This window comes from Macaca fascicularis, chromosome 4 (assembly GCF_037993035.2).
Source record: "Macaca fascicularis isolate 582-1 chromosome 4, T2T-MFA8v1.1".
NCBI classification, from domain to species: domain Eukaryota; kingdom Metazoa; phylum Chordata; class Mammalia; order Primates; family Cercopithecidae; genus Macaca; species Macaca fascicularis.
Genome location: NC_088378.1, coordinates 55,148,502 through 55,160,860, shown reverse-complemented (window position 1 = coordinate 55,160,860; position 12,359 = coordinate 55,148,502). Strand labels below are relative to the sequence as shown.

The 12,359-nt window shown below is 32.4% G+C and overlaps 1 protein-coding gene across 5 annotated transcripts in view; it reads right to left on the bottom strand.

Annotated features, from left to right (window-relative positions):
• Positions 1-12,359, bottom strand: part of STXBP5 (syntaxin binding protein 5) — a 191,741-nt gene that overhangs the window by 154,532 nt on the left and 24,850 nt on the right. For all 5 annotated transcript variants that reach the window (XR_012433518.1, XR_012433519.1, XM_005552078.5 and 2 more), the window contains exons 3-4: positions 5,294-5,375; positions 1,336-1,436 (exon numbers count right to left, since the gene is read on the bottom strand). Coding sequence is in view for 3 of the 5 variants with exons in the window: in XM_005552078.5 (XP_005552135.1) it covers positions 1,336-1,436; positions 5,294-5,375 (183 nt within the window). In the remaining 2 variants the exon portion in view is untranslated. The remainder of the gene's footprint in view (positions 1-1,335; positions 1,437-5,293; positions 5,376-12,359) is intronic.

Genomic DNA, 12,359 nt, shown 5'->3' with positions numbered 1-12,359 from the left:
TTTAAGTTCACACTTCTTACCTCTACTGTTATTACAGTTGTTATAACTATATTGTTCTCACATTCTCTTCTTCCGCCTTTATTGTCAACAGGTTTTAATCAAAATTTTAGACATTAAAAACTAAAACTTGACTGGAAAAAAGTAGCTGCTTAAGAAAATCAACTTTTCCTTAGAAATTAAAATAAAAGAATCAAGTATTTCCCTTTTGGTATTCCTATAAGATTCAAAATTTTAAAAATTTCCTCAAAATACATAAAAAATTGTGCTTTTAATGTTAACTACATATTATATACATATATACAACCACACGTGTATATAAAATAACAATATATGTCTCTCAAATTATTGAGGGGACTATATCCTTACTCATATTTCATACCAAAATAAATTCCATATAAATCAAAGATTAAGTATAAAAAGTAAAACTTTAAGAGTACTAGAAAGGCCAGGCATCGTGGCTCATGCCTGTAATCCTGGCTTTTTGGGAGGCTGAGGAGGGCAGATCACTTGAGGTCAGAGTTCGAGACCAGCCTGGCCAACATGGCAAAACCCTGTCTCTACTAAAAATACAAAAATTAGCCAGGTGTTGTGGTACACGCTCTAGTCTCAGCCACTCAGGAGGCTGAGGCATGAGAATTGCTTGAACCTGGCGGGTAGAGGCTGCAGTGAGCCCAGATCATGGCAGAGCAAGACTATGCCTCAAAAAAAAAAAAAAAAAAAGAGTACTACAAAAACATATAGAGGACAATGGCTAATAAAATAAGGGTGAAAAAGTTTTTCCAATCAAAGCCCCAAATTCATAAGTCATATTAGAAGAAATTTCTATGACCAAGCTAATCTACTTCTACAAATTTATCTTATGGATATACCTGTATATGTAGACAAAGACATATATGTAACATAACATCACAACAGAGTAAAATGAATACTATGCAGTTATGAAAATGATTCAGGAAGATTTAAATGTGCTGATATGAGCCAATCTATGGGATATGTTAAGTAAAAACAAGTTACAGGAAGAGTATGTAATAGTTTCCCTTTTATGCAAAAAAAAAAAAAAAAAAAAGCAGAGGAGATATACAGAGATTTTTTTCTTTTATATATACCCTGTAAATCCTTCCACAAGGACACAAAAGAAACTTATGTGGTTGCCTGAAGAAAGTAAGATGGATCTAAAAAAGGAATCTTGCTTTTCAGTATATCCTCTGAAGTTTTTGAATTAGTTTTTAGATTGTGCATAAGGTCCATCACACACAAAAAAATCAAAGACTGAAATTCAAGAAAATATCATAATAGTAAATATCCTATACATAGGATAACTGGGAGAATTCTTACCTTTCTCGGCAAAATTTAAGCGAATGTAGTATGGCAGGCCTCTTCTGACGCAAATTCCATAAGTGTAAGGTGTCATCAGCCAAGGCACTCACAAGAGCTCCCTTAAAATCAAAAATAATACATTTCATATATAATACATTTTATAAACATGAAGCCTACTCAATAGCTGCCAGAAATATCTCCTTCCCAAATTTCAAAACTTTCTGCCAGCAGATTTAGATCTAAGAAACATTTGCCTCAAATTCAAAACAGCAGATGTAAAAAGTGCATGTGTATTACATGTACGTAAATAAATTAACTTCTTCAATAATTTAAAGTAGAATTTAGTATCTCATAAGCCGAAAGTATACTAGGATCTAGTGGAATAGTATGGCTAACATCCAGTTATTTAACATTAGAGATCAGATTGTAAGTTACTTTGTAACTATTATACATACCTCCTTGATTAGCAGAGCAAAATATGATATGAAGTAACATCCTCATTTCATTTGGCTTAAGACAAATCCTTATGGAAGTACTATGCTCAGATCATAATTCTACCATTAGAATGGTATGGAAAATAAACATAGCATTTGGCACACTGTAATATCCATGTCTGAAGGTTTGAAATCTGACTAATTTAGAATGTTAAAATGTCTGATACAACTAAATAATATTATTTATAGGGAAGAAAAAGCCTGGCAGTATTTGAGAATCATTTAAGTGGCTCATTCTCACCCAAACCCAACAAATCAGAATTTCCAGAGTGCTATGGTTTAGATGTGGTTTGCAATGCCAAAACACATCATGTTGAAGTGTAATTGCCAGTGAAGTGGTGTTGAGAGGTGGTGAACCATCCCTCATTTGTGTCATAAAAGATCTGCCTCTGTGAAGGGTTTAATGCAGTCTCCAGGTAGGGAGGGAGTTCCTTCCCTCACAGGACTGGATTAGTTCTTTTGCTAGTGAGTTGTTATAAAGTGAGGGTGACCTCTTTGCTCTCCTGGTATGCACGAGCTTCCCTTTCTGCTTCTTTACCATGTTATGAGGCAGCATGAGGCCCTCACCAGAAGTCAGCCAGATGCAGCTGCTCAATCTTGGACTTCCCAGCCTCCAGAATCAAAAGTTAAATAAATAAACTTCTTTCTTTATAAATTACCCAGACTCAGGTGTTCAGTTATAGCAACAGAAAATGGCTGAAGACACAGACCAAAGATCTATGCAAGTATACTTTGAAAAACCTCTAGAGATGATACTGATATAAAATTGTAAATGCAATGTGACAATTGTGAATAAAATTAAGACTCTCTAGACTAGAGCTGATTTATTAAGACATCTGAATGCTTTTCTTCAAAGGAGTTAGAAATCTATCATCAAGAACTGAGAGAAGAGTAAGACAAGAGATGTAACATGCCGAATTTACATTAATTTCAAAAAAGATTTGCAAGACCAATCTTTTAGGTTATTGCAAGAAATTGTAAAGTCTCCCTCTTTCAAAATAAGAGTTTCTCATCTACTCAGAAGAATTAAAACAGCTACCAGGACAAGATTTATATTCTCTCTCCAACTCCTTTCCATCTTCAAAATTCTATGAGGGCTACCCTAGTGTGTAACTTCTGTTGATAGGACATGACAACTGGAAAGCAGAAATACATAAAGTCCACATTCTCTCCATTTCACTAAAAGCATTGTCTTATCTAGATCACTTTGAAGTAGAGAAACTCAAAATACTTAGGGTGTCAAAGATTTGTACTGCTCTTTCCTATTTTCATCAAATAAAAGGCCATGTCACCCTCTTTCTTAATATGTTTACCGCATCTCAAAATCTCCAGGAAGAAGAGAAGACATAGAGCCAAAATAGCAATAACAACTAACCTCCTCTTATGGTGGCTCCTTCACCTATATAGTATATAGTTTTCCAAATCTGAAAGCAAACAGGTCCACCTAATTGTCAGATTTCCACTTTTTAAAACAAACCAAAAAAAAAATACCTTTATGTATTTATAATTTAACATTTAAGCAGGTCAAAAAAAAAATGGCCCTTCCAAAGAAGTCTATGATCAATCTTATTGAAGAGAAAAAGAATACTTAATATGAATAAAAACAGCACAAATTTAAGATTTCTAAAATTTAGGTCTACAGTAAATGATCTGCTGTATTTTATTAACATTGGCTCAAGTGTTGCTTAAAAAATAATCTTAACACAAGTATAAAAATGAAGAACAGGACAGGCATGGTGGCTCATGCCTATAATCCCAGTACTTTGGGAGACTGAGGCAGGCAGATCACAAGGTCAGGAGTTAAGAGACCAGCCTTGCCAACACAGTGAAACCCTGTCTCTACTAAAAATACAAAAATTAGCTGGGTGTGGTGGCATGCGCCTGTAGTCCCATCTACTTAGGAGGCTGAGGCGGGAGAATCATTTGAACCCGGGAGGCGGAGGCTGCAGTGAGTCAAGACCACGCCATTGCACTCCAGCCTGGGTGACAGAGTGAGACTCCATCTTAAAAAAAAAAAAAAAAAAAAAAGAGAGAGAGAGAGAAAACAGGTTAATAGTTGCCAGGGACTGAGGGTGAGCAGGAATTCAATTACAAAAGGATTCCCTTAGTATTGAAGGCACTTCTTTATTTCTGAGGGAATTCCTTCCCTTAGTGCTGAGGGAACTGACCTGTATCTTGATGTGATTCTTACATACATCTGTACATGTGATAAAATTGAACTACACACACAAACACACAAATGAGTCCATATATGAACTGGAGAATCTAAATAAAGGTCTATAGTCTAGTTAATAGTATTGTTTTGATGTCATTTTCCTGGTTTGCTATTGTATTATTGTTATATAAAATTTTACTACTGAGAGAAGCTAAAAGGGTACACAAGCTCTCTCTGAAACTATTTTTAAACTTAACCATGAGTATAATGATTCCATAATAAAACATTCTTTAAAAGAGGAAAAATAATCTGAGTCTTCATATATGGCTTCAACAACTTTCTACATTGTAATTTTTAAAAATTTAACATTTTAAAATGCCTGATATACACTTCTATACAGGATACTGAAGGTTTTAAAAACACATCCGCTGACCTTGAAAAATCTAGACAATTGCAAATTATTTGGATTACAGTTTTATGGAGGTTTTCATGTTGTCATAATTATCTTTTTATACCCAGGATGCCTTTCTTAAATCCTCTGGTATGAATAAAACATTTATCAAAAGCCATAGGTATTCAGGAATTTATTTTGTCTCACATACATTTAAGAAATTATTCCACGGAGCCTAAGGGTTTATGGACTAAACTAATGTCCACAATCTATCCTCATATTTAAGGAGATCAGAGCCTTTTCTGAAGCAATTTCTCTTTCTTCCTTCTACGACCAGTTTTCCCTATCAATACTTGCAGTAAACATCTATTCTCAGAGCTGCTCCTATGTTCTTAAAATATGCAAAAACCGTGTTTCCTATGCTGATAAAATGCTGTTTTCTCTAGCTCCTTCCATACTTTCAAAAGGAAAGGCAATGTCAATTACTTAAAGCAACTGACATATTTGTGTGTTAATTAAGAACTCTGGGCAGTAACTACTTTCTAATGAATGAATGTTGGTTTCTTGGTTGTATTTCAAAGCAATTCATTAAAGAAGCACATTCTTTGATTTGTAATAAGCTCAATCTTTTAAAAAATATTTTAATATAGATTTCTATGTTACCCAGCATTCAATATCCCTTAAAATTTAAATGCAGCATGTTTTACCAAAAACGTTTACCTTAGGCCATTTAGTTTACAACATTGTCTTGAGAAAACATTTTACATTATTTATGTAACTGTTCATGACGCTACTTTAAAATGAATTACTATTTCTGATTATAAATTAATTTTTGTTCAAATATTTAAATAAATGTGAACGCATGTAAGAAATCTGAGAGACTAGATGTGGCCCTACTTTAGATATAAGTAGAAATGATTAAAACAATTCACTAACCTCATTAATCAGGAACTGGAGCTGGATTACTGCAGCTCCACTGTCATGCTGGCAATAACATTCTACTCCTGGACGACCAAAGCTGTAATTAATTCCATTAAGGAGTTTATGGTATTTGTTTGGTTTTTTGAAACTGGTAAATTATATAATAGGCTGATAAATATTCCAATGACCTCATTTTCAATACAGGCTATTTACTGAAGTTGAGATTTAGAGCTAGGTTTGTTACACATCCATCTAATAGTTTCTGTTGAAAAGTCTCAGAGATTACAGGTTTAAACAAAATAAGCAAATTAGAAGAAAATGAATTATTAACATCAGCAACATATTAAAACAAGATAATATATAGGTAATACATTTTATGCTGGCCCAAATTATTTTCTTCATCTTAAAATAACAAAAAGACGACAAAGGTGGTTGGATCTACAGAACGTCCAATTTTGCTGTAATCAGCAAACAAATGTGAAAAGTAGGCAAATGTCATTTTGGAATATTGCTTTTCGGAACAGTAATCTTTTTATTGTCATTTTTCATTTCTGCCGTGTAATTTTTAAGTAAGGCTAAAAATATAATGAAGAACTACATAACTATGTTTCTAATTGACACATGATTTTGTTTCACCAAAAGAATGTGTCCATCTTTTACAACAGGCATGGATACTGATTAAAATGAATTGGCATACAATAATAACAGCAAATATTTATATAACATTTTCCACGTGTTAGGCATTATGAAAATGTTATTTATATCAACTCATTTAATCCTCATAACTCATGAAGAATATGTTATCTTCCCCCATTTAAACAGATAAGGAAACTGAAGTACAAAGAAATTAAGTAACCTGCCTCAAGTCACACAACTAGAAGTAGCGAAAATAGAATATAAAGAAGCATTCTGGCTCCAGAGTCTACACTCTAAATTAGTAAAGCACGCTGAGTAAAAACATCAAAACAGAACAGAAAAAAAAAACTGTACATTTGTAGAACTCACTATGTGTCAGGCACTGTTATATGCATTTTACCTTCATAAACTTGAAATAAGAAGGCAGTCATTTTAATCAGCTGTAAACTAATCTCATTTTGCCAGTTATTAAATATTACCCTAAAGTAAGAAGCAAAATGTAAAAATAAAATTTGGTGGGATTTAATAAATTATAGTTGCCGGTATATAAATTCACATTCAGGTACAGTCTGTTTCTGTATTCTAGTAATACATGCCACAAAGTTCTTAATGAAAACAATTGTGCCATAGGTTTAATTCCTATTTGCTATGATTTTTTCCTTTGGATTTCTAGAAATTTTCTAGATGGTACTCATTTTCAAGAGTTTTTTCTATTTATTACTAGCAATTAATTATAAATTTTATAAATTAACAGGTTGAGTATGTTTAGCTCATAGTACCCTCCTCTTTAAACACCTAGAATTATTGTTAGTAGTAATAATAGTAGTAGCAGTAGCAGCCAGTAGTAGTAGCAGTAGTAGTAGTAGTAACAGTAGTAGTAACAGTAGTAGTAGTATTTTTGCTATACCAGTTGCTCAAATACAACTGCAGGAAACCAGATTTCAAATTAATAGTACTGGCAATGTGCAAATCACACCATGACAGGCCATAAAAAAGAAAAATCTGTGTATCTGTTCACCCATTTCTTTCTTTAGAAAAAGAACCTGCCCTTCTACCCAGTATAGTGAGTCTAATTCTAATCTCTTCAGCTAAATTATTCTTTCTGGCATAAATTAGCATATTTTATAATTCCCATTTTACATGAATGTCAAACCTCTCTTTTGAGACCAGATCGGGATCAAAGAATAAGTTGATTTTTTTTGAAAGTGAGTTACTGTAGAAAATCATAATAATTATACTTACCTTACATATTATTTTATCACAAAACATACACAATACTGCTAATCTTTTGATATTAGGCAAAGATATTTTCTTTAAGTATGAATCTATTAACTAAAAATCAGAGTTGTTTTTCTTGAGTAAAACATAGCTATCACTACCCAAGTATAAGATTTCCAGTTTAACTTCTTAAATGGAACTTCAAAGATAATGTCAAACAATACAAGTACAGCATTCATATCCAGTCTTACTATTCTTTTTCAGTCATTATAGGTATCCACACCAAATCGGGAGGGAAATTTTAAGTGACTGACTTTCATAAAGTCTTTTAAATGCATTCATCTTAGATGTTTATTTAAAAATATCTCTTTTGACATTTGTACTTCATCATTTTATAGAATATTAAGGTGATTTACCTGATTAGAATATCTAATACAATAGACATAAAAACATTGGGAATACAGAAAAACTGATTCTTGGTAAGTAAAGAATAAGCAACAGGTCTATTAATTTGAGCTTTCTTAAGAAATAGCTTACTGGTTTTGAAATTTCAAATTGCCATGGGCGTCAATCAATGTTTTCTCCAAAGAGAATGAAAAATGTCTATAAATTTAGGAAGTCAGTTACACAGAGGTCAAGAGAGGTTTTACTCTTAGGCTATGTATGACACTACTCTAAACAAAACATGTACTTTAAAATTGATATAACATAGTTCCTTAACTTCTAGCTAATATGATAAAAATAACTTCTTAATAAACAATAAGAACCATTTACTGAGTAACTAGTAAGTGGTTAGGCACTATGCCTTAAATACATAATGGCACCTAATCATCACACTAATTCTGAAAGGTAGTTATTATTCATGTTTTACAGGTGACATTTCTAAGGCTCAGAGAAATGATTTTTTCTCAAAATTACTTATTTCATTCCCTTTTTCCTGTAAATAAGGCAGTACTATACAGATGCAGCTAGCCCCAAGGGGTCCTACCACCAAAACTGCCCTATGGATTGGAAGAAAAATTCGTACATTATTACTTCATAACAAAAAATTTTAAATTAAGTTCTAAGAATAGATAATGATACATGTAATCTTGAGAAACTAACATAGAAAGGACACAAAGTTCAGAGCAAGTAGTTCCCTATCCTGGTAGTTTATCAGAATTGTGGCCCCATTGCAAACTTGCTACACCCGAATTTTCAGAGGAGATGCCTGGGTAGGTTGTTTGTTCATTTATTTATTATTTATTTACTTATTGTGCCACAGGAACCATCTGAGGCACAATGAGACTTGAAGACCTCTACTTTCAAGTTAGTTCGTATGCCAGCTCTGCTATTTGATGCTGTGATCTGGAGAGAATTATTACAGGTCTTAACTATGTAATCTATAAAATGCATATAAGACCTATCTAGACTAGCTTGCAGAACTTCAGTGAGGATTAAACCACATAGAGTGCACTTACCAAATGGTATCCACTATCACTATTTAAGACAATGTATTATTCACCATGTTGGCTAGAACTAAATGTTCCCTGACAGTGGACATACCATTATAATACAAGAAAATGTCAACAATGAATTTATTAAATCACAAAACATTCATATCTTTTCACATCTATAATTATTATTCCTTGCACACGATTTTTCCTAATACTGACATTACCGAGTTAACATTTTTATTAAAAAAGTCAAACACTGTAATGAAGATCTGCTTAGTGATTTCCATTTACTGTGGCTATGTTCACAATTAAATGAAAAAAATTAAATGTCGGAAACTAAAATGAAGAAAAACCAAAAGATTATACACTGAACATTACCGCAAATTTATTAAGTGAGGAAATATTCACTTACTATTCTAATATTTGTTCTTTTATATACGTATAAATCAACGATAAGGGAAACGTAAGTATCTTTTTCTGTCACTGTATCTTAGCTTGTAACTCTAAACTTCAATGTATTCTTTTGAAGATAATACAATATTCCTATCTCAGGTACATTTCTGTCCTCAATTTTTCTATTGCTTGACTAACAAGAGCTATAATAACTACCTAATCCCACTAGTAATTCTTGTTTTTAAAGCAAACCAATTAATTTATCTGACCCACGATACATGTCAGATAATTCCTGCACAGCTAGACTCATGGTCCATGTTCAGACAAGCACCATTATCACTGGCGTATTTATGAAGAGATGTACGAGACAAAGTTAAAACAGATCAGGAGCACAGTCTCTGAACACAAGGCTCTGTAATTTAGTCACGACCCTCTATGTAAGCATAGGAGAAAAATAATTACAGAAAAAAAATAACATGACAAAACTAGCAATTAATGAACAAGCAGGAAGAGGTGTACAGGACACACGAGCAGAAACAAATGCCAGAGCCAGTAAAACTTTTTTTTTTTTTTTTTACAGTAGTGTATATCAAATTCAAAACAAGCATTAATCTCACTGCTTAAATGGCTTTTTCTGGTTGATCGGTTGGGAAGGGAGGAATAAATGAGGAATTGGGAGGTCTTTAAGTACATCATCATCGTCAGCACCATCATCATCACCAGCATCATCACTGAAGCTGAGATTTGCTGAACACTTAAGATGTGTCAAGTAAAATACTACATATGTATTATCTCACAATAGTTCTCTATGATAAGCTCTGTTTTTACAAATAAGGAAACTCAGGCACAAAGTTTAAGTAACTTGCTCAAGGCTACTCACCTAGTTAGTAAAGAAGCTGAGATTTGAACCAAGGCAGTCTAATTCCAGAACCCACAGTATAAATTACCAACCCTTATAGCACACACGCAAACACACACACACAGCAAAATATATTAAGAGCCCATTTTCACATGTAAATGTTACTTCCTGATTTATTGTAAATCATCTTAAAACTGGAAAAGGAACATATATTTACAATCAACGTTTCACAACTGAGTACTTAATAAACCCAGATTGGTCTAACTCTATAAAACTTAATAAACCCAGATTGGTCTAATTCTATAAAACTAGACTAAATGTAACTTGTAGTAAGTGAACATCACACACCAATTAGATAGTAAACAATATGCTAATTTAAAGAATAATATACTAGAGTCATTTCTCATTGTTAACAATTGTTAGCTGAGGGTATCACGTTTAAAAATTAATTTTAATAATGAAGCAATATGGCCCAGCAAGATAAGCAAAAAGCTAGAATTCCGTATTCTAATTCTAGTTGTAATTTTGAGACAACCTCCTTACAAATATCTCCATGTGTAAAATGATAAGCCAAAAAACATTTTAGAGTCTATAGCTACTGAGAGGAACAATACTTGGCAAAATTAAATGAGAAATAGAAATAAACAATCATATCTTTAAAAAGTATACGGGATCAATGGAATACACGATGTTAGAATACAGCGCACAACCACACATCTCAACGGGTGTAGAAAAAAAAATCTGACAAAAATCAACACCGTTTTATGATTAAACACTCAACTCAATAAAACTAGAAATAGAAGGGAATTTCCTCAACATGACGAAGAGCATCTATGAAAAACTCACAGCTAACATCCTTCTCACTGGTGAAGGACTGAATGCTTTCCCATTAAGATAGGGAAAAAGACAGCATGTCCATTCTCACCACTCATCTATTCAACATGGAATCAGCAAGGTTGCATAATACAAGACCAACATACATAAAAATCATACCCTGGCAATGAACGATCTGTAAATGCAATTAAGAAAAGAATTCCACTTACAATAACATCATAACGAATAGAATATTTAAAAATAAATTTATCCAAAGAAATTCAAGACCTATAACATCAAAAACTAAAAAGTACTGCTGAAAGAAACCCTAAATAAATGAAAAGATATCCTATATCCACGGAACAAAGACAATATTATTAAGATGGCAATAATCACCAAACTTATCGAAAAAACCTAAACAATCTCTATCAGAATCCCAGCTGTTTGCAGAAATTGACAAGCCAATACTTACATATCATTACATATCATTATATGTAAGTATATTATATGTATCATTATATGTAAGTATAGCTCACTAAAGCTGTTAAAAACAAGAATTAGCTTGTATGAATGATAAATATTAACACCATATATGAATAGGTAATAAAAGGCAATGAATTTAAGGCAAGCAAACACTAGAATTCTTAATGAAAACAAATTAAAACATATGATAGTTTTAAATATATTTTTATCTGAAACATTTAAACATTTTTCATAAGCAGTGAATGAATTTAACTATTTAGCAACCTAAATGAAATACAGCACAGTAGGAGGAAAAAAAACCTACGGTTTAGCATTTTTGCAAGTCAGCTACTTATTTCCTTCTGTCCTGCATTTGACTTTTTAAATTTATTTCATCCACGATTTACAAACAAGACATATTTAACAGATGAGAAGCAACAAAGAAAATTCAATATTCTTGTAAATAAATAAGAATGTTGATCATGTAAAGAATTAGTATGGTTTTAGAAATACATGTAAGTAAAAGTCCCAAGAAAAATATTTTACCCTTGTAAATTACAATCATTTGTATTTCTCACTAATAGTTTAAAATCTACATTAATTCCTAAAATATGCTGATGAAAATTGCTCAGAAAATCCCAATTTTGGATATTATAATGACTGAAAAGTAGTACACAGAGGTCTTTGGTTCAAGATACCAAGCTGAACAAATATGTATGCCGTCATTTCATTCCAAGATCCCTTTAAAAAAGTAAAGCCAAAAAATAAAGGACCAGAAAATATAAAATAAAAAGTAAGCAATATAAGGATCATTTCAGAACATGTAACATCCAACAAGAGAAAACAAAGAAAAAGAAGAAAAGTATCAACGAAATAATAGAAGAAAACAGATTTTACTCCGCTTCTAATGAACATGGGTCCTTAGATGGAAGTACACAGAATGATAAACGAAATTAGTCCCAACCTAAATACGCCACTCTAAAATGTTCCTTAAGGCTTAAAAAGAAGACCTATAGACTTCCAGGGAAAAAGAAACAAAACAACAAACAAGTGACCACCTGCAAAGAAATGATCAAATTGCTAGTTTGCTAGCAATGTTTACTAGTTGCTAGAAAATAGTAAAGTAATGTCCCCAGAGTTATAAAGACATTCAAGCAAACCCCTGACAAGATCTAAATATAGAACAAAGACTTCTAGATATTCATGGGCCTCAAATATCGTATCATTCTTTTTGGAAGTCATTTAAGACTATGCTCCAATAAAT